Source organism: Octopus bimaculoides, chromosome 3, assembly GCF_046866305.1.
Source record: "Octopus bimaculoides isolate indiv1 chromosome 3, ASM4686630v1, whole genome shotgun sequence".
In the NCBI taxonomy this organism is placed as follows: Eukaryota; Metazoa; Mollusca; class Cephalopoda; order Octopoda; family Octopodidae; genus Octopus; species Octopus bimaculoides.
Window position 1 is genome coordinate 10,343,317 of NC_142930.1, and position 22,242 is coordinate 10,365,558.

The 22,242-nt window shown below is 36.9% G+C and overlaps 1 protein-coding gene across 15 annotated transcripts in view; it reads left to right on the top strand.

Annotated features, from left to right (window-relative positions):
- Nucleotides 1-22,242, top strand: part of LOC106883935 (eukaryotic translation initiation factor 2-alpha kinase 1) — a 60,593-nt gene extending 38,351 nt beyond the window's left edge. For 3 of the 15 annotated variants that reach the window (XM_014935080.3, XM_089348546.1, XM_052966642.2), the window contains 9 exons: nucleotides 1,355-1,460; nucleotides 4,247-4,355; nucleotides 5,515-5,609; nucleotides 6,872-6,968; nucleotides 9,116-9,201; nucleotides 9,914-10,054; nucleotides 11,931-12,023; nucleotides 16,574-16,658; nucleotides 17,599-22,242. In XM_014935080.3, coding sequence (XP_014790566.1) covers nucleotides 1,355-1,460; nucleotides 4,247-4,355; nucleotides 5,515-5,609; nucleotides 6,872-6,968; nucleotides 9,116-9,201; nucleotides 9,914-10,054; nucleotides 11,931-12,023; nucleotides 16,574-16,658; nucleotides 17,599-17,621 — 835 coding nt within the window. In that variant the 3' untranslated portion in view covers nucleotides 17,622-22,242. Of the gene's footprint in view, nucleotides 1-1,354; nucleotides 1,461-4,246; nucleotides 4,356-5,514; nucleotides 5,610-6,871; nucleotides 6,969-9,115; nucleotides 9,202-9,714; nucleotides 9,892-9,913; nucleotides 10,055-11,930; nucleotides 12,024-16,573; nucleotides 16,659-17,598 lie in introns of those variants that run through there. The other 12 variants (XM_014935082.3, XM_089348548.1, XM_089348552.1 and 9 more) reach the window with 7 other exon arrangements.

A 22,242-nucleotide genomic window follows, 5' to 3' on the forward strand; every position in this document is an offset into this window, starting at 1 on the left:
CAGTATGCTCCGATGGATGAGTAATGTGAGTGTGCATACCCGTCAGAGTGTAAGTATCTTGAGAGAAAAGTTGAACCTAAGAAGCATCAGTAGTGGTGTGCAAGAGAGACGATTGCGCTGGTTTGGACGTGTGGTGAGAATGGATGAGGATAGCTGTGTGAAAAAGTGCCACATCCTAGTGGTTGAGGGAACCTGTGGAAGAGGCAGGCCCAGGAAGACCTGGGATGAGGTGGTGAAGCACGACCACTAAAGCCGGTGCTCCAGCATGGCCACAGTCAAATGACTGAAACAAGTAAAAGAGTAATCCAGTATGTTTTATATTTCTTTAAAAAACCAGGAGGGTATGAACAGATGGAGATTTGGTCAATAGTCTAACAAGTCAAGTAGCTATGTACATATTCCCTTTAATCTCTAAAAGTTGTTGATCCACCCTCAAACAGTTTGAAATTATGTACTATGGTGTTGCTGAAAAGCTCTTGGCTTTGAGTAGAAAATACGGAAGGATCAATTTATTATGATTTTATTTAACATATTCCCCTCTCAGATTCACATACTTATTGCAGTAGTCCTTCAGTTTTTCTAAGCACTGTAAAAAGAACTCAGAAGGTGGAGCTTCCAACTAGGCCTTTTACAATGCCCTTAAAGCCAGGAACTTTACAGCACCCCCTTGTACACTGCTATATATTGCATTATCAGAAAACTCTTCATCTCTGAACTATTCACTAACATAAGTTGTACTTACTGCATCATGGTTGAATGGTTAGAAATATGAAAAGGCTTAAGATGTGGAAAAAAAGAAAAAAAACTACCATAGGAAAATAATTATCAAACAAGATATAAAAAGAACTTGAAAGGTTTGGCCTCCAACCAGGCCTTTCACAATACCCTTAAAGCCAGGAACTTTTCAGTACTCCCACATAATGTAATTAGTATAAGCCCATCATATGAAGTCCATCTCACCCATGTCTTTTGATTACATTTGAAAATCACATATATGAGAAATAAATGTCAAATTATTTAACAAAGACTTGAAGCTGTATCCCAGGCTTAGCTTGCCACACTATTGTTTAATAAAATAATTTGTAAGTATTTTAATCCTCTGGCATTTAAACCAACCATATCCAGCCCAAATATTTAACCTGTTTTGTATTCAAAGCAATCAGACCTGAACTCTCACACCTACCATACATCTTAAAAATAAACAATCACATCACTGAAATTTTAAAGCTATGAGATAATGTGTGATTAATTCAAAACAATATGAATAAGTGAGCATTACATTTGACAACGTAATCTGAATGTTAAAGGTGAAATCATAATAAACATTCCTTTTTTTTTTTTTTTTTCCTTCAAGCTTTCAGAAATTAAATATCAAAGAATTAGATTCATCTTTCAATTCAAGTGATTCCTCTGAAAGTTCTGATAATCAACTTTGTAACTCTCAAGGATCTCCGCTAATTGTAAGTATCACTTCTTTTTTTATTTTTCTTATTTCATTTGACATTTGCTTCACATATTGTTATTGATGAATGTTTTTTTTTTTTACTGATTTTCTGCCCCAGGCTCCAATCTGATCTGGCAGAGTTTCTACAGCTGGATGCCCTTTCTAACACCAACCACTCTGAGAGTGTAGTGCGTGCTTTTACGTGCCACCGGCACGAGGGCCAGTTAGGCGGTATTGGCAACGGCCACACTCAAAATGGTGTTTTTTACATGCTACCTGCACAGGAGCCAGTCCAGTGGCACTAGCAACAACCTCGCTCGAATGTATTTTCATGTGCCAGTAAGGTGACGCTAGTAATGATCGCGCTCAAATGGTGCTATTTACATGCCACCGGCACGGAAGCCACACAGCTGCTCTGGCATAAATTAAGATCATTTCTAGATTTTGTAATTAGCTTTCAACAAAAACCACAATCTCCTGTATTAATTTCTTGTTTGAGTTACTTCAGCTTGTCATTTTTCTTTTACCTTTATTTTATACCTACTTTCTCTTTTATTTACAGGAAATATCCTTTTCTTTTACTCAATTTTATAATCATTTGCGATTTAGTTACATGGCTAGTGTAATCCTCTATCAGATTTTTGGAGATAAATTCAAAATGCTCTACTTTTTCTCTCAGAGGTCTCCCCAAACAAACATCATCAAGAAACCAGACATTGAGGTCTAGCTCGACACCCATTTTGGTGATGTCATCAATGCCCAGTGCAAACAGAGAGGGCCTAAATGGGTCTCCCTGTTGGACTCCTGAGGTGGAGGTGATGATGTGGTCACCGAAAGAGAGATAGGAGGGCTCCTGATAAGCCTGCCATGCAAGGTGGTAGAGTCTACGGCTGATGGAGTTGAAGGCATTCTTATGGTCAAGTTTGAGGATGACCTTAGGTGACAAGGAGGGAAAGTTGGCATAGGCTCTGATAGCATGGGCAACAGCTTCACATCCCAATTTGGTGCCCACTCCTAGTTGGGTGGAGGAAAATTCCTCCTCCAATAAGCTTGAGACTGATTGTAAGCACACCTTTGCAGTGAGACGGCAAAGGGTGAAGCCGACCACAATGGGGCACAGGTCTCCATTGGGTTTAGTGAGCCCAAGTCTTATTTCTCCAGATTTTTTTCATTTTGTGCTGAAGATTATTGGTAATTGCTTGCAAATATAGAGGAACAGCCTCATTTTGAACTGTAACTTAAAGTGTCTTTCTCAAAAATCGGCGTAGGAGTGGCTGTGTGGTAAGTAGCTTGCTTACCAACCACATGGTCCCGGGTTCAGTCCCACTGCGTGGCATCTTGGGCAAGTGTCTTTTACTATAGCCTTGGGCCGACCAAAGCCTTGTGAGTGGATTTGGTAGACGGAAACTGAAAGAAGCCCATCGTATATATGTATATATATATATATATATATATATATATATATATATATGAATGTGTTTGTGTGTCTGTGTTTGTCCCTCCAACATCGCTTGACAACCGATGCTGGTGTGTTTATGTCCCCGTAACTTAGCGGTTCGGCAAAAAGAAACCAATAGAATAAGTACTAGGCTTACAAAGAATAAGTCCTGGGGTCGATTTGCTCAACTAAAGTAAGTATAGTAAGTATAACAGCTTCGCATATGCTGGGGTCTAATCCCATGACGCATGCGTACGAACAGCCATGCTACATGGCAGTGAAACATGGGCTGTAACTGCTGAGGACTTACGTAAGCTTGCAAGGAATGAAGCCAGTATGCTCCGCTGGATGTGTAATGTCAATGTGAATACCCGTCAGAGTGTAAGTATCTTGAGAGAAAAGCTGAACATTAGAAGCATCAGTTGTGGTGTGCAAGAGAGACGATTGCGCTGGTATGGACATGTGGTGAGAATGGATGAGGATAGCTGCGTGAAAAAGTGCCACACCCTAACAGTTGAGGGAACTCGTGGAAGAGGTAGGCCCAGGAAGACCTGGGCTGAGGTGGTGAGGCAAGACCTTCGTACATTGGGCCTCACCGAGGCGATGACTACTGACCGAGACCTTTGGAAATGTGCTGTGCGTGAGAAGACCCGGCAAGCCAAGTAAGATCGTTGCCAGTGCCCCTGGACTGGTTCTGGTGCGGGTGGCACATGAGATGCACCATTTTGAGCGTGGCCGTTGCCAGTACCGCCTGACTGGCTCCCGTAGGATTTTCGAGCGAGATCGTTGCCAGTGCCCCTGGACTGGCTTGTGCGGGTGGCACATAAAAGACACCATTTCGAGCGTGGCCGTTTTCGTGCGGGTGACACGTAAAAGCACCCACTACACTCTCTGAGTGGTTGGCGTTAGGAAGGGCATCCGGCTGTAGAAACTCTGCCAAATTAGATTGGAGCCTGGTGTTGCCATCCGGTTTCACCAGTCCTCAGTCAAATCGTCCAACCCATGCTAGCATGGAAAGCGGACGTTAAACGATGATGATGATGATGAAAGGCGGTGCTCCAGCATGGCCACAGTCAAAAGACTGAAACAAGTAAAAGAGTAAAAGAGATGACTAAAGAAAATATTAAACTTTTCAATTTGTCTTCAATTTTAGCTTTAATCAATTAAATAGAAAAGGTATTTTTGTAAAACAATTTTCTAAATTTTCTGTCAGGTATATGTGGGTTTGTTTAAAAATTTTAAAACCAAATTTTATTTTATGGTTTATGTTTTGCTTTTTACAATACATAATCCTATGTCAGTCTTGAAAGTGTTTTATTATAGTTTGTTTTCTTTTTTCTTTTTTCTTTTTTTTTTTTTTTTAGCAGTATAAATCCTGTAAAACACTTTATATACAGATGGAACTTTGTGAACAAACATTAGAAGACTGGCTGAACTCCAGAAACAGTGAAGATGATAAACCACTAGTTGAGCGTAAGTTTACTCATGGATTATCTAAGTAACTGTTAAATGGATTACTTACTAGTTTTACTTATTGAAATACAAGGTTGTGCTAGTAGTTATATTATGTGTACAAAAAATTATTTATTTGTATCTTGTTCAGAAGGTTAGATATGAGCCCCAATCCATAACAGTGTTATTATTTGACTGTTTAAGCCAATGTGTTTCTGTCAATAAGTTCAGTTGTGTACCCAGGAAACTAAATGTACCAGTGATACATTATTTATTAATTACATTAATATCTTTCTGGTGCCTATTCTTTTAAATTGTCAATTGACTGGCCCAGGTTCAAAAGCAGGTATTCTAAACATTTTCACAACTGCATCATAGTACCATTGGTATGCTGCAGCACTATCTTTGAATTATTAAGCTATACACAATCAAGAATGCCTATTCACCATCACTCATATAATAAAGAAAGCTATTAGTCTGTCTTTCTTAAGTTTTGCCATGTTAAATGACTCCATTTCTGGTGATGATGTACTGTTGGCAACACAGAGTATTGATTTTTTTTTCTCTTTTTACTTCTTCATCTCCATTACATATTTAATGATTTTTACCTGCTCATCTTACATACAAAATATAATTAGAAAAATAAAGCAAACAATATTAAACTGGTTATTATGAGAACATCAGTTTTTCCTGGGGCCATGAATAATGATAAATCTAATTTAGATTGAAAATTTAATTTCAAATTGTTTATTTGGTTGCCATTGATAAAGAGATGCAAAACATTCAAAATCTGATTTTAAAATGATTACATAGCTTGTAATTGGTCAAGTACTAAACATGTTTGACCCAACAAAATTAAAAAGATGAGCAATAGTTAATATAGAAATATGTTAATTTGACACCCAAGATAAAGCTTCCATTCCTCCTAGACAAATCTAATATTCCAGAGAATGAAATATCTGCTTTGAATCATAACAACTGTAGCAGCATTTCTTTGAAAATTTCAAATTGGAAATGACATAATCTTTACTCTCAATCAAGTATTTTAAGATACAATTCACTGAGTTAGAGAATATCCTTGTTATAAAATCACTAAAATATTTTTCTTAATTAATATTTTAGATTCTGTATCATTCACCAAAATATTATTTGACAGCAATGACTTCTTTTCTTTTCTCAGGTATTGATACTGTAAATAATCTGAAAATTCTCCAAGAAACTGTGGAAGGTTTAGAATTCATACATTCCAGAGGAATTATTCACAGGGACATAAAGGTAAAATATGCTTTTTGTCTTTTAATTTATTCAAAGGAAATAAATTCAGATATTAATAATCCATGGAGATCCATGATACATAAAATATTATTACATGAAAACATCATCATCGTTCTCAGTTATTCATTTTCTAATGATAGTATTTCATAATATTAGATGCAATAATGATGCAAGAATCTAAGTTAAGATGCTAACAACTATTGACAGTAATGTTAGAACAGCTCTTGTACAAAGTTTGTGTTATGGGGATAATAATACTACTAATAATGGAATACCTCTCCCACATGATGAGTGGTATGTTTTGCTCTGAATTACAGATATGCTCTTGCCACTTGTACTGTCAGAAAAGCAGTGAACCACTGATTAACCATTTCAAAATCTATAATCGACAATGCTATTGTTTACCAGGTGTAACATTTAGTAAATATAAGGTAGCAAGCTGGCAGAATCAATAGCCCACTGGGCTTAAATGCTTAGCACCATTTTGTCTATCTTTACATTCTGCTTTCAAATCCCACCAAGGTTGACTTTGCCTTTCATCCTTTTGGGGTCAATAAATTAAGTACCAGTTGAGCATTGGGGGTCGATGAATCGATTTATCCCTTCTCTAAAATTGCTGGTCTTGTGCCAAAATTTGAAACCAATATTTAGTAAATATCCAAAGACCTGTTGCTCACAAGTAAAGAAGACAGTTCCATCATCATTGTATTAACGTCCACTTTTTCATGTTTGCTTTGGTCAGACGGAATTCACTGAGGCCAATCCTCACCTGATTCCAAACAAAGTGATATTATTCCATGAGAAGTGATGTTTTTCACAGAAGAACACCACTTGTATGGTGGCAATGCTTGTTTACAATTATTGCAAACACACACACACACACAGCTACTTTCAACATCTATCTACCAAATCTACTTATAGGGCTCTGGTCAACTCACAGCCATAGTAGAAGACACTTGTCCAAAGTGCCACTCAGCAAAACAACCCAAAAGCATGTAGTTGAGAAGTGGACTTCTTAACCATATCACCATGCCTTCTCTTGTCATTAAAAATATACTTCTCAATACACTGACCTACTATATTAAGAAGTCATTAGTGTTGTCTCTGCCAACTAAATCTTTTGAAGTAGACAAACAGTTTATGTAAGCCTTAAATGAGAGGTAATCTGAATCATGTATCTAACAAAATAGGAGCACCCAGTTTTTCATTTTCAGGCTTTATTATTCAATGAAATATATTTATACTACTATTTCTGTTTACAGCCGGCTAATATTTTTTTAAAAGAGAACTTCTCAGTAAAGATAGGAGATTTTGGCTTGGCGAAAAGAAGTTACACATCTGATTCAGATGTAACCAAAGGTAAAGCCTTTTCTTCTTAATTATTATTATTCTATTAAATTAGGTACAAAGTTGTACTTTTTTCCTTTTAATGGATAAGGAAAAATCAGATATAATTAATTGTATTATTTACTGCTTCATCATCATCATCATTACCTTTAAACATCTGTCTTCAATGCTGGCATAGTTTATTAGTAATATTTCTTTTTGTGACATGCATATACATTTCTTTGTGTTGATTCCTGTAGTTTTTCAAAGAAAACAAGGCTAAATGAAATACTGGGACATTTTTTGTTATGTCTTAGAGATATAATTTAAACAGCCACACTAGCTGTGAAGATATTGGGACACTATATGATGATGGTTTGTCAGAATTCTAGTTTAAGGAACCCATATAACACCTCATAACTTTTTTTATTTTTTGGAATTTTCAGAACATTTTTGTGAATTTGTGTTCTACACATGGGAATTTATACAACTATGAAAAAAACAAGAAAATTTTTTGTGTGATTTAAGGGTAATTTATCTGTTGTTTTTAGCACATCCCATGACCATCTGATACCGTCCTCATTTCTTTGTCACTCTGACATATATTGATATTTTTCATTATTTTTCTCTTCATAAACACATTTTATGTAACAGTGATGCACCCATGGGTGGTCGACTGGTGGGCTTTAGGCAACAAATTCAGACTATCTGCATTTTAAACTCTGATTTTTTTTAAAAAATTGAAAAAGAGTTCAATTTTAGGATTTAAGGGGTGAGGGTTAAAAAAATTTTTTAATTTTTGTTTTCATAATCATATTAATTCCCATGTGTAGAGCATAAATTCTCAACCATTTTCTAAAGATTCCAAAAAATAAAAAAGTTATGGGATACTTAAACCAGAATCCTGTCAAAAGTTCACATATTCACTATAGTGGTTATATTGTAAGAAAAGTATCCAGCCTTAAAAACTACATGTTTCAACACTGTACAAATTGTATATCTGTTTTTGTAATTGTTAATACTTTCAAGTAACTATTACAGTAACTGTGACATTGACAAGAGAGCAAATGATGCTGTTATGAAACACTTACCTAGCATGAATTAATGAGGGAGTTTTTATGCAGCCAATCAGCCTACTAGAAATAGCAACCAAATCTTGCTCAACATTCACTCTATCATCATAGATACACAATACAGCCTGCAGGCTCTCAACTCTTCTCAATTAAATCCATACACTGATCTTTTATCAAAAGAATCTCTTCAAATTTTTCTGAATTCTTCTGCCACCATCGCTGGTAAAGCTATATATATTCAAATTCTTATTCTACTTCATTCAAATGTAATATTTTACTTTTCTCCCGCTTCCCACTGGACATCATTACTTCTTTGGATCACTATTCTCAGCTCTTCAGTTGCTAACAACAGTAGTGTCCCATCCATCATCACACTTCCTTACATTCTGCTAACTCTTCAAATTCTCTTTCTCTTTTCAACTTTCTCTCCCTCTCTCAATACTTTTCACAAGATACAGAAATACAAGGAGGTACTAAAAAGTTCCTGGCTTTGGAGTAAAAGAAAATACAGGAGGATCAGTTAATTATGATTTTATTCAACGTATTCCCCTCTCAAATTCACAAACTTATTACAGTGATCCTTCAGTTTTTCTAAGCCCTGTAAAAGAACTCAGAAGGTTGGGCCTCTAACCAGACCTTCCACAATACCCTTAAAGCCAGGAACTTTTCAGTAGCCCCTTGTACAATGCTGTACATTGCATTACCAGAAAACTTTCCATCTCTGAACTATTTACTAACGTAAGTTGTACTTACTTCATGAACAAATGGTTAGAAATATGAAAAGCCTTAAGCTGAGGAAAACAACTACTCCAACAAAGAAAACTGCCCTAAGAAAATAATTATTAAACAGCAAAATATATATAAATGTATTAAATTAACTATGATAAATATCTTGTCTTCCAAAATATCAACATGTTTCTCCTTTACAATTTGCCTACTTGAGCAAAACTGAAGAATATTTTGATAAATAGTCAATGATGAGTTACTGTATAGCTTATTTCTTTTATTTATTTCACTCATTAGACTGCAGTCTCCCAGTTCAGACTACTTTCTGAAAGCCATAAGTGTAAAGTTAATATCTTGTTTGTTCCTTTCCATCTGTTTCAGAAGATTTTGTTTCCCTTTCTGTGGGGGTTGGTACATCAACTTACTCGGCACCAGAACAGCTAAACTCTTCAAATTATGACACAAAGGTAAACACATTAATAAAGCTATCTTGGTTGGTTTTTCTTTCATAAATAGAGTAAATATAATGATTTGATTGACTGTCTTTCGCCAAAAAATGATAAAGTTTTACGTAAGAATAAAATGCATGTTTAAAATCATTCTAACATCCACTTTTCCCATACTTGCACAGTTTGGATGGAATTTATTGAGGCAGATTTTTTATGGCCAGTATTCAGAGTAAAATAAAATTGTTTTGTTTATCTATAAAAATTCTATGGATATTATAAAAATACTACAAATGTTACTCTCATAATAAATATTTAATTTACAAAGAAAGAAGGGAAACACTCTGTGGCCAGTTGGGTGGCTAAACTTAAAAGCTAAATTACACCTACTATCTTACAGAAGATAGAATACATTGCATAATTTAGTTCTAAACACACGATGTAACAAAATGAAAATGGCATTGTCATAGTTAGAATGCCTTTAATCATAGGCTTGGTAACTCAGGGTTGTCATTTTTCTTGTACTTCTCACAGATTTTAATCAAGCTTCCACCCTTATACGCCAATAAACATACATAAGGTAACCAAAACCAAGAAAACACATTACCTAGACCAAGAACACAATGGTTATCACTACTATCACCAATAGAATAATAGAAAATGTATAATTTTATTTTTAAAATGTTCCTCTAATTGTGATATATTTAAATAACACTCTCATGTTCTATTACAGTCAGATATATACAGCCTTGGCTTAATCATATACGAACTGTATTACTCTTTCACTACAATGTCTGAACGTACAGATTTGTTCAATGTGTTGAAAGAAAATTCTAAAATAGATAACTTAGTAGTACAGAACTTCCCAGATCAGGTAATATTAATGCTTTGTACCTTTGAATTGTAAATAACAGCATGTTGGTTAGATGGTAAAATCATGGCTTGTGATTTTTCTTTTTACATTAGTTGTTTAGCTGGTTTATTAGTTAATTGACATTTGTGTAATGTCCTTTTTCATCATCATCATTTAACATCCATTTTCCATGCTGGCATTTTGGCAGTTTGACAGGATCTGCACTGTACTCCATGTCAGCTTTAGTGTAGTTTCTACAGCTGGATGTCTTCCTAACACCAACCACTTTACAGTGTGTGCCAGGTTTTTTTTTTTTTTTTGTGCCACTGGCACTAGTGCAGTTACCAAATAACTTGCAAGACAGGAAAGTAAAAGAGAAGGGAAAAAACTGAGGAAAGGAAATTCCATCTTTGTAATCATTAATACATAGGTTTAGTAAGTAATAGCTTGTTCCTTTTATTAAATTGTTTATTAAGCACTGGTCTAATGTTTTGTTTGTTCTTTAACTTTTTAAGTCATTTGTTGGTTTAAAAAGCTGCATGTGTTATGTATTGTGGATTCTGTTTAATCAAGCCAAATGAAATTGTAGCTGTGGCCAGTGCCAGTGATCCATAACAGCATCCATGCTGGTGACATGTAAAATCACCTGTTTTGGTGACACATATAAGGTACCTACTACAGTCTCAGAGTGGTTGGCATTAGGAAGGGCATCCAGTTGTAGAAACCAAGCCAAAGTCGGACTGGATCCTGATGCAGCTCTCTGGCTTGCCAGTTGTAGTCAAAATGTCTAACTCTTGCTAACAAAGAAAGTGGACATTAAATGATAATGATGTGTGCTATGTTTTTTTATATCTTGTAACTCCTGGGTGAATATGCATGCATGCTCACTCAATCAATCAATCTCACTGTTATATTGAAAATGTTTGCTTAACTTAGAAAGAGTGTGTTCAGAATATAGAAAATTGATATTGATTAAACAAAATGACCAAGTGTAAAACTGTTTACCAACATTTCCATATTATTCCAGTATGAAAAACAGTTAATAGAAATGTAGAATGGTGATGGTGATGTCTATGCAGAGCAAATGTAGACAGATACAGGGGTCCCAGACAGACAGACAGAATTTCGCTTTTACTAATAGAGATGATGGAGATATTAATCCATCTTTGCCAGATCTGCATAGCTAGATTTCTAATTGCTTTTACACTAACCTGATTAATAATTGATACCTACCATACACTTACTTTGTGTGTACCAAACATGAATACATCATCATCCTTTAACATCCATTTTTCATGCTGGCATGGGTGGATGTTTTGACAGAAGCTAGCCAACTGAAGAGCTGCCCAGGCGCCATGTCTGTTTTGGCATGCTTTCCACAGCTGGATGCCCTTCCTAATGCGAACCATTTTATTGAGTGTACTGGGTGCTTTTGTGCAACACCAGCACAGGTGCTTTTACATGACACCAGCACCCATGATCCTGCAAGATTAGTGTCACTCAGCTGAAGAGAGATGCTGGGAACATGCCTGTATGCAAGGACAATCCCAATTTTACTTAGCTTGACATGTCTTTTCATGCAAGCAAACTGCTAGAAGACTTGGTCCCTTGTCATCCCCTCTGTGAGGCCCAACTTCTGAAGATCTTTACTGACCATTTCATCGCACGTCTTCCTGGGTCTACCTCTTCCACACATTCCATCCACAATTTCGAGATATATTTAATATTTCTTTCTCCCCTCTACAATATGTGATTGAAGAAAAAATAGTAAAAAATGTACTATAACCCATTCTAAATATTATATATCAGTTTGTTTTTTTTACCTCGAATCTCAGCTGTTTAATAGGAAATTTTAAAGCAATTAACTTTTATTCCATGTGTTATTTGTTTTTCAAAGGCTGAACTAATCAAGAAAATGACAAAAAAAGATCCTGCTGAACGGTTAACTGCACAAAACATCTTGAGCCAATACTTATGTACTTCAAAAGATGTAAGTGAATTAGTATATATTTAAAACTTTTATAATTTCTAGAGTTTATAGTGAGTCACTGTGAAGGCGCAATGGCCCAGTGGTTAGGGCAGCGGACTCGCAGTCATAGGATCGCGGTTTCGATTCCCAAACCGGGCGTTGTGAGTGTTTATTGAGCGAAAACACCTAAAGCTCCACGAGGCTCCAGCAGGGGATGATGGCGAACCCTGCTGTACTCTTCCACCACAACTTTCTCTCACCCTTACTTCCTGTTTCTGTTGTGCCTGTAATTCAAAGGGTCAGCCTTGTCACACTGTCACGCTGAATATCCCCGAGAACTACGTTAAGGGTACACGTGTCTGTGGAGTGCTCAGCCACTTGCACGTTAATTTCATGAGCAGGCTGTTCTGTTGATCGGATCAACTGGAACCCTCGACATCGTAAGCAACGGAGTGCCACCCATAGTGAGTCACTGCTTCCATGTCCAAAAAGAATTCTACCAACTGTGGTCATGTTTTTATAATTAAATGCTATCTTCTGGAGTATAGCAAAATAAGAAATATTATATTGTTTTTTTTTTTGTTTTGTTTTTTAAGTTTCAGCTTAGAGCTTCAGCCATGCTGATGCACCACCGTGTTGCTACACTGTTATTACAGGGAGCCTCTTACAATATGTGGCACTTGGTGAAGAATGGAGTTTGATTTAGCAACCCTCATTTGCACCTCCTGCCGCGAGGTAGGTTCATCTGGGACTCTCGATAGGAAGAGGTCCAGCTTTGATTTAAAAACTCCTACATCTACTTTGTGCAGATTCCTCAGGCTCTTTGGGAGAATATTAAAAAGCTGTGGGCCCCTGAATCCCAAGCTGTTGCAGTAACCGGTCCTGAAGCGCGATGGCATTGCTGGGATCTTTGGCACTATGCAGCGTCGTCCCGTTCTGGCATTGGTGTAGCTTTCAATGCCAAAATTTGGCACAATTCCTTCCAGGATCTTCCAGATGTATATTACTGCATACCTCTCCCGCCTTCTCTCCAGGGAGTAGAGTCTTAGCTGTTTCAGCCTTTCCCAGTAGCTGAGCAGTTGCAAAGAGACAATCTTCTTTGTGAATCTCCTCTGGATTGCTTCAAGGTCTGCTGTTAATTTCAGACTGGTGGGTGACCACAGCTGCGAGCAGTAATCCAGGCGGCTGAGGACGAATGTCCTCCAGAGGATCATCATGGTTTCCTTATCTCTGGTTCTGAATGTTCTCAGGATCCATCCAGCCAATCGTCTGCACTTTGTTGCCATTCTGGTAATGTGCACTTGGAAAGAGGTATCATCACTCATGTCGATACCCAGGTCTCTCACTGATTTAGGCTCTGGGATTGAAATTCCCTGTGGACCAGTGTACTCTGTAAGTTTCATATTCAGTTTTGGACGTTGGTAGCGCAGGGCTTGGAATTTTTCAGCATTAAACTGCATATTATTGTCCTCAGCCCATCTGTAAACTGAGTCCAATTCCTGCTGCAGGTGTGCAACATCACTGGAGTTCTGTATTTTCTGCGAGACTTTTGTATCATCTGCGTAGCTTGCAAGAGTGACTATCCGGGCACTTGAAGGCATATCTGAGAGAGCGACTATAAAAAGCAATGGTCCCAAGACAGTGCCCTGTGGAACACCGCTCATTATTTGTATTTTCATAGAGGTGGCTCCATTAGCCACTACTGCCTGACTTCTATCTTTCAGAAAGTCATGTAACCACTCTCCAAGTTTTCCAGCTATGCCAAGATCACGCAGTTTGTGGCATATCACACCATGATCCACTTTGTCAAAAGCTTTTGCAAAATCAAGGTATATTACGTCCACATTTGAGTTGTTGAGTAACTGCCTCAACACCCAGTCGTAATGTTGTAAGAGCTGGGTCTTGTAAAAAAATTTAACAATTTCCTCTGCATGGAGTAATTGTATAAATACAAAAAGAAATCTTTAACTGCCATCCTTTATTCCTGTTCAATTATATATCGTGTGCAGCATAACACTGTAACAATTCTTTCTTTTCTTTTTTGTCTGGTCAGTAAGTATTATTTACTATTTGCTTCTATCTAGAAATCAAAGGAAATGATTACTATTCCCTTCAGACTTTTGTGATCTGGACATAAACATTTTGAAACTGACCCATTTTCCATTACATTTCAGACAGATTCAGTGCAGAGTTGCTGAGGCAGAAATATCGTTATAGCAAATATTCTGCTCAATACCATAGATTTGCTTGTCAGTTGCTTGATCTTAACCACTTGAGCAGGAGTAGTTGGGAAGCATCATAGCCATGCTAAAAGGGATTCTTTGAGGATTTAATAAATATGACAAAAGCAAAGTTTGAAGGAAATATTAGCCATTTTTCATACTTTCTAGGGGTAAACAAACAGGAAATAGCAGTTGCAACCAAAGGACAAAAACTGTGTTACATTAATTTTACTACTTACAGTAAGCTGCAATAGATAAACAAACAGAAAAATTATAAGGATGTATTATATATCTATTTTAGATATGATGTACATCAGTTACACTGAATACTAACCAGAGAATTTAAAACATGCTATGATAAGACATTTCTGATTTTCTGTAATCATCTGGCCTCCATAGGATTTTCGAGCGAGATCATTGCCAGTGCCCCTGGACTGGCTCTTGTGCGGGTGGCACATAAGATGCACCATTTTGAGCGTGGCTGTTGCCAGTATCGCCTGACTGGCCTCCGTAGGATTTTCAAGCGAGATCGTTGCCAGTGCCCCTGGACTGGCTTGTGCGGGTGGCACATAAAAGACACCATTTCGAGCGTGGCTGTTGCCAGTATCGCCTGACTGGCCTTCGTGCAGGTGACACGTAAAAGCACCCACTACACTCTCGGAGTTGTTGGCGTTAGGAAGGGCATCCAGCTGTAGAAACTCTGCCAAATTAGACTGGAGCCTGGTGTTGCCATCCGGTTTCACCAGTCCTCAGTCAAGTCGTCCAACCCATGCTAGCATGGAAAGCGGACGTTAAACGATGATGACGATGATGATGATGATGATGATTTGGTTGTGTTAAGTCAATGGAAAGAACACAAATTTCATTGAGATTTTAAATGCAAAAAAATGTATTCTTATCATTAGCAAACTTTCTATTGTCACTGCTACAAGCAACAAAGAAGAGATGCTTATACCAAGTGAGATAATTCAAAGTTTGTATGAGATGTTGCAGTCAAAAACAACAGTATCTATCGTCATGTGATTTTAGCAGCTTGTTGATTTAGCTATCATCATCATTACTGTCACCATCCATTGGCTTTGGTGCTATAGCTAAGCATGTGTCACTGCTGCTTACGGGTTCTGCTGGCTAGTGGCTAAAACACACTAAATATATGTCTGGTGTCCTTATCAGAAAAAGTGTGCCAAAGATGAAATTAAGATTTTGTTTCACCAAACATCTAAATGGGCAATTTTTTAGTTATATCATCAATAATTGAGCAAATCACTGTTGTGTTGTTTAGTTGATTTTGCATTTGATACAATGATCTGGGTTCAATTTCTGGGTGTTTTGGGACTACCAAATATTCTTGCGGCAGACATATATGAAGTTGGTGTCAAAATGTTCCTAGACTAGTTCTGTAGCATACCGACAGATGGCAGTACACAATTGCATGCGTGGTGAGAGCTAGCAGTGACCTTCATGAGGCAGTGTACCAAGTGACACTGCTGTGTTTACTTTGCAAGTTGTGAAATTTGTATTTTTGCGATCACGCGTATGTAGTAGTCTGCAATTTTGTCATGGACAGAAAAAAAGAGCGAACGTGAAATTTGGCATTAAATTTGGGAAGTCTGCTACAGAGACTTTGAACATGCTTCGGCAAGCTTACAGCAATGGGTCATATGCAATGTTTCAAGTGGCACAGGTGCCTCAAAAGCAGAAGAATGTCTCTGAAAGATGATGAGTGATCTAGAAGAACCGCCATGATCATCACCCCTGGAAATGTGCTATTGTGTATCAAGAATTCATCCCCCAAGGCTAAATCGTCACTCGAGAGTTCTACTGTGATGTTTTGAAGTGTTTGACGGAGGACATTCAGTGAAAGTGACCAGATCTGTGGAGTGCGAAGAGTTGGATTCTTCACAACAATGCACCCTGTCACCAAGCTCTCCTCACTTTTGAGTTTCTCACCAAAAACAACATAGTACCCCTTCCACACTTGCACTATTTACCAGATTTAGCACCTGCGGTCTTTTATCTCTTCTCCAAGATGAAAAGGCAGAGGTTGCCATTTTAACACCGTTATTGAGATCCAGAGTGAATTGCAGAAGGTTCTTGACTCGCTTATGGAAAGTAACTTTCGGGCTGGATTCCAAAACTAGCAGGAATGTTGGGACCAGTGTATTGCTGTACAAGGGGACTCTTTCGAAGGTGATGATGTTAAAACTTCGGTAAATAAGTTATTTTTTATTAGCCTGAAAACCTTTTGATACCACTTTGTATAACCCTAATATAGTCTGAAGTGTAATTTTCAAAGTTTCATTTGTATAATTGCTTACTTATTTTATTTTTTCTTGTTCCTATTGTTAGGATATTATCAGAGAGCAAAAGAGAGAGATTGCCTGTCTAAAAAACAGAGTAAAAGAATTAGAATTATTACTACATAGTCATGAAGGTAAGATCTCTATTTCTTTCTTAAATATCTAGGGCTATTGGAATAAATAATTCTAATTTTCTTTTTCCAGTTATGGCTGAGTTCCTTTCGAGCATTGGGCCTGACGGAAGTGAAGTGGCTGAGTTCCTTTTGAACGTTGGGCCTCGTGAAGGCAAAGTGGTTGAGTTCCTTTTGAGCACGGGGCCTCATGGTGACAAAGTGGTCGAGCTTCTTTTGAGTGTTGGGCCTCATGGAGGCAATGACCAAGACGTTTGACATTATGTCATGCTTGAGAAGAAGACCCATCAAGCCGAGCAAAATCACAGCCATGGCAGATACCGGTGTCAAGCAAATGGCACTCATACCAGTGGCACATAAAAGCACCCATTACACTCTCGGAGTGGTTGGTGTTAGGAAGAACATCCAGCCATAGAAAACTATGCCAAATCATACTGCAGCCTTCCAGCATACCAACTCAGTCAAACTGTCCAACCCATGCCAGCATGGACAACAGACATTAAATGATGATTATCATCATCATTTACCCACTTAATATAAGTTATAATTAATGGTGATGCATTCTATAAATTGGAGCCATTTCTTTTCATTTGTATTGCTAATACTTTGGAGAAAGGCATAAAGCACAAAATTTGTCATTGATTTCTCATAAAATCTTAAGATTTCACACCTTACTTAGAAAAATAAATGATTAAGAAAATTATTTTGTTGATCATAAGGTTTAAGTTTTACATATTCAGAATTTGAAGCTTCGTGAATATAATATTGAATTAAACTCTGATAATCATCATTTTTACTTCATGCTTAACTCATACTATTGTTAAAACATTTTAATCATATGGAGTAATAGTTAAAACTATTTCAATCTAAATTAATTTTATAGATGCAGATTCTGTATTTATAACATTAACATCAAATATGTATTGTTTTTCATTTACTTCAGAGAGAATGCGTACAGAAAAATGAAACCATGTCAATTAAGAAAGGTGACAAGTCTCTTTTGAAGAACTCTCAGGTGTAATCCAATTATTTCTTCCTTCTTTACACCTTCTGCATCTACTTCCACCAAGGAACCAAAAACAGGTGCACCTCTGTGTGGTCTACTGGAAATAGCAGTCAGATTTCTTTTACATGACTCATTTTTTTAAAAATGATACACTGGACAATGTAATCTAGTGTACGCAATGCCTGAAAGACAGGATGGTCATGTCTGGAAGTCTTTTGATCATATGTCAGCTTTATCACTCAAGGCTGACCTGGGACTAAGCACTACCAACAATTTGCCAGAATATCTTGAAATGAAATGCTTTTTTTTTTTTGCTTCAATAATAATGTATAAAAGATGGATATGTAAACTTCCACTTGCACTTTTAAATATTTAAAAACTTTTATGAAATTAATTTGCTTTTTTATCTAAAATTCCCATAAAATTTATATTTTCCTTTCATTAACCTCAAAAAAAATTACCAAATATCTTCATTTCACACAAGATAAACATTTTATTGTAAATTAGTTTAGATCTTCTGGTATGTTTGCAAAGAGTTTATAAATTTCATGTCTCCATTTTCTAGAAAGGTTTTGCCATTTCTGTATTCTAGGTTTTTAATTGAAAATACCTTTTGCAGAATTCCATCCTCTCTAGATTGGCAGCAATGAGAAAGCTGGTTGTAGATAAATATTTTGTGAGAACAGTTCAAGCCATGTATCAAGGTGCTTAAAGCAGGATCATCCTTGAACTGTCACTGTTCCATGTTTGCTTGGACCAGACCGAATTCATTGAGGCAGATTTTCTAAGGCCAGATGCCCTTCCTGACACCAAACCTCACCTGTTACAAAACAAGGTAGTATTTCCCATTGTTGGACATGTTCTTTTACGGAAGACTGGAAGTGAGCAACACCACTTGTATGATAGGATGTTCGTTCACAACCATTACGTGATGTCAAGACAAAGGTACACACACACACACACACACACACACACACACACACACACACACAAAAGGTTTCCGTCCACAAATCCACTCACTAGTTAAAAGGCATCTTGTCCAAGATGCTGCACAGTGGGACAGAACCTGAAACTAGATGACTTGGGGTGCAAGTCATGCTTGCGCCTATCCGCATTAATGAAAGGTTCCTTGAAATGCTCACAACCTGATTCTCATTGTGGAATCTGTTGAGGAATTACAAAAGGACTAAAAGTAAACATAAAAATCTAAGACCTTGAAGTATCTGGATAAGGCAGGGTGAGTGGGGGTGCATAAGCTAAAGCTGTGGAATTAATGTAAACATTAGCCGAAAGTGCAAGGTGTATGGAAGAAGTTAAAGAAACTGTTACCTTTGTTTCTCTTTATAAGAAATGCCTGGTGGTGAAACATAGGAAATACAAGGGAAATATGGAGAAATGTCCATATTGTAAGGCTAGCAATTTCGTGGGGAGGGGTTAAGTTGATCACATCAACCCCAGTGTTCAACTGGTACTTATTTTATCAATCCCCAAAAGATGAAAGGCAAAGTCGATCTCTGGACAGAATTTGAAATCAGAGTGTGATGACAGATGAAATGTCGCTTGGTGTGCTAATGATTCGGTTAGCTCACTGCCTTCCTCTTAACTCATATTAATTATATAAAAACAGTGATGATATTCTTTTATGATTTGATAAAAGCTCAAGAAAGAATTATCTTTTTTTTTTATAGTGTTTCTTTTATAACTCATTATTTATAGAGGTACTATTTAAAGGTTTTATTTTCAAATAGAGTATCTAGCAAAAGTCAAATTGTATCAAAGATAATCAAGTGGGAAAACAAGAAAAGCTGTGATAAAAATGAAGACTATATAATCATATTCAGGATATCAATGTTATGAAGTGATTTTTCATCTCTATTAAGTAAAGTCATCATGTTTAGCTTCTTATAAACATTATAGATTAGAATATTGTTAAGAATTATAACTATGTTAATAAGAACTATCGGGACCCATGAATATTTAACGGAATTTATGGTAAACCTATTGGGTTATTTCTTAAAACTTTATCCAAAAATCCTGAAAACAAAGCCTGTGTTGTGTCTGTATGGAAAGGTAGTTGCTTATCTGCTACTCATTGGAAAGTGAAAGAAATTGGAATATGATGATTACTTAATTCATTTTATATACTTTATGCACAATTTTATAGACTTAAGACTATAAAATTCACTCTTTTTTTCCCATAAGCAAAAAAAATATATCCTGTATATTTAGGGGCAGGTGTGGTTGTGTGGTAAGAAGCTTGCTTCCCAACCACATGGTTCTGGATTCAGTCCCATTGCGTGGCACCTTGGACAAGGGTCTTCTACTATAGCTTCATGCCAACCAAAGCTTCATGAGTGGATTTGGTATAAGGAAACTGAAAGAAGCCCATTGTGAATATATATATATATGCATATCTATCTATATGTGTGTGTCTGTGTATGTCCCTCCACCATTGCTTGACAACTAATGTTGGTGTGTTTATGTCCTTGAAATTTAGCAGTTCAACAAAAAGAGACCGATAGAATAAGTACTAGGCTTACAAAGAATAAGTCCTGGAGTCGATTTGTTCAACTAAAGATGGTGCTCCAGTATGGCCTCAGTCAAATAACTGAAACATGTAAAAGAGTGAATATTTCACGGAATTGAATTTATGCGCATGTGCGAGTGACACGTAAAAGCACCCACTACACTCTCTGAGTGGTTGGCGTTAGGAAGGGCATCCAGCTGTAGAAACTCTGCCAAATCAGACTGGAGCCTGGTGTTGCCATCCGGTTTCACCAGTCCTCAGTCAAATCGTCCAACCCATGCTAGCATGGAAAGCGGACGTTAAACGATGATGATGATGATGTGTTAAGTGATAGGTAATATAAAAAAAAACTTAGTTCAATTTTTTATAAAAAATACAATTTTCATTATCCAATCACTACCACAACCACCATCATCATCTCTATTTCTCTCTCCCTCCTTCTTTCTTTGCCTTTCTTTAATCTCATCATCAGAACATCACCCTTCTGCTAAAATTATATTTGTAACTCACCTCTACCTTCAACTAACTTTTTTAACCATGTAATAAATATTACGTTCTCCCTACCTTACATCATGGACGCTTCTCTCTCTTTCTGTCTCACTCTTTGCCTTATCCTCATCCTCTTTTTCTTTCTCCCTTCAACTAATCACATGAAAGCATTGCAATTACATTCCCTCCACCTCACTTCATGGATGCATCTCTCCCTCTTTTTCTATAATCATGTGAAAGTGTTACCAATGGAGTCAGTAAAGCAATGACAAGCAGAATTATTATACGTACCCTCTCTCACTCTCTGGGAGAGAGGCACAAGCACATACACAGACATATACACACACAGCAGTAACTTCCGCCTACCAAATTCAATCACAAAGCTTCGGTCGGCTCGGGGCTATAGCAGAAGACACTTGCCCTAGGTGTCACACGGTGGGACTGAACCCGAAACCATGCAGCTGGGAAGCAAGCTTCTTAACCACACAGCCATGCCCGCGCCTACAGCAAATCTTTCACTCATACTATCTACCTCTCAGTAGTAGACCTTTACCTATTTCTTTTCTTATTAGTTAACTGCCTCTTATTGCGCATGTATGTTGTACATGAAAATATATGTATGTTGTACATGAAAATATATGTATGTACAATCAATCTGATAATAGAGGAATGCCAGCAAGAATATTAGCAATGTTGGATAAGGAGGCAATGTGTGATGTATTAGAAATAGGATGGAAGATTTAGAGACAATAATATTACTAACAATGATTAATCAGTTGATAATAAGCTTATTATTTGGGTTTGGGTTTTTTCCATACTAGCATGGAGTAAATGGCTATATTACTGAGGCAATTGTTTTACAGCCAGATGCCTTTCTTAGCATTAACCCTTACCTTTTTTTTTAAGTCAGGGACCTCTTATTCTACACATTTTGAATGGTATGAAACCAGCAATGATTTGTTAATATGGGAAATGATGACATCACTGCATGTAGATCAGTGATTTTTCAGACACACATACAAGTGTGAGTGCGCACACACAAACAACAAGCTTCTTTCAGTTTCCACCAACCAAATCTTCTCATAATGCTTTGATTGGATCAAGGTTATAATGGAAGACAGTTGCCCAAAATGCCATGTGGTGGAACTGAACCAGAAGCCACATGGTTGGGAAGTGAACTTCTTAACCTCACAGCCATACCTGTGTTTAATGAAAAGAATTATGAGTGGAAAGTTAGTGGTGGTATGGAACAAGTGTGAGAAGTGTTCGAAAATCAAGAGAAATCCAAATACTTGTTTGATATAATGTGATTGTGTTTATTTTTATTTAGGCTGTGTCAATTTTTGTTATACTAACTTATAATACGCTACTGTTCATGAATTCAAACGTTACTACACTAATCATGATGTACTTCTATGAAAGACACATTACATTGCATGTCTACCTTGTTAATATTGAATATTTTCATTTTATTATTTCATTGGCCAGCAGTAAGCTATAAAAACCAAATCATCTAACAGTATACAAATCTAATAAACTATTATTCCATCTATACTAACATACGA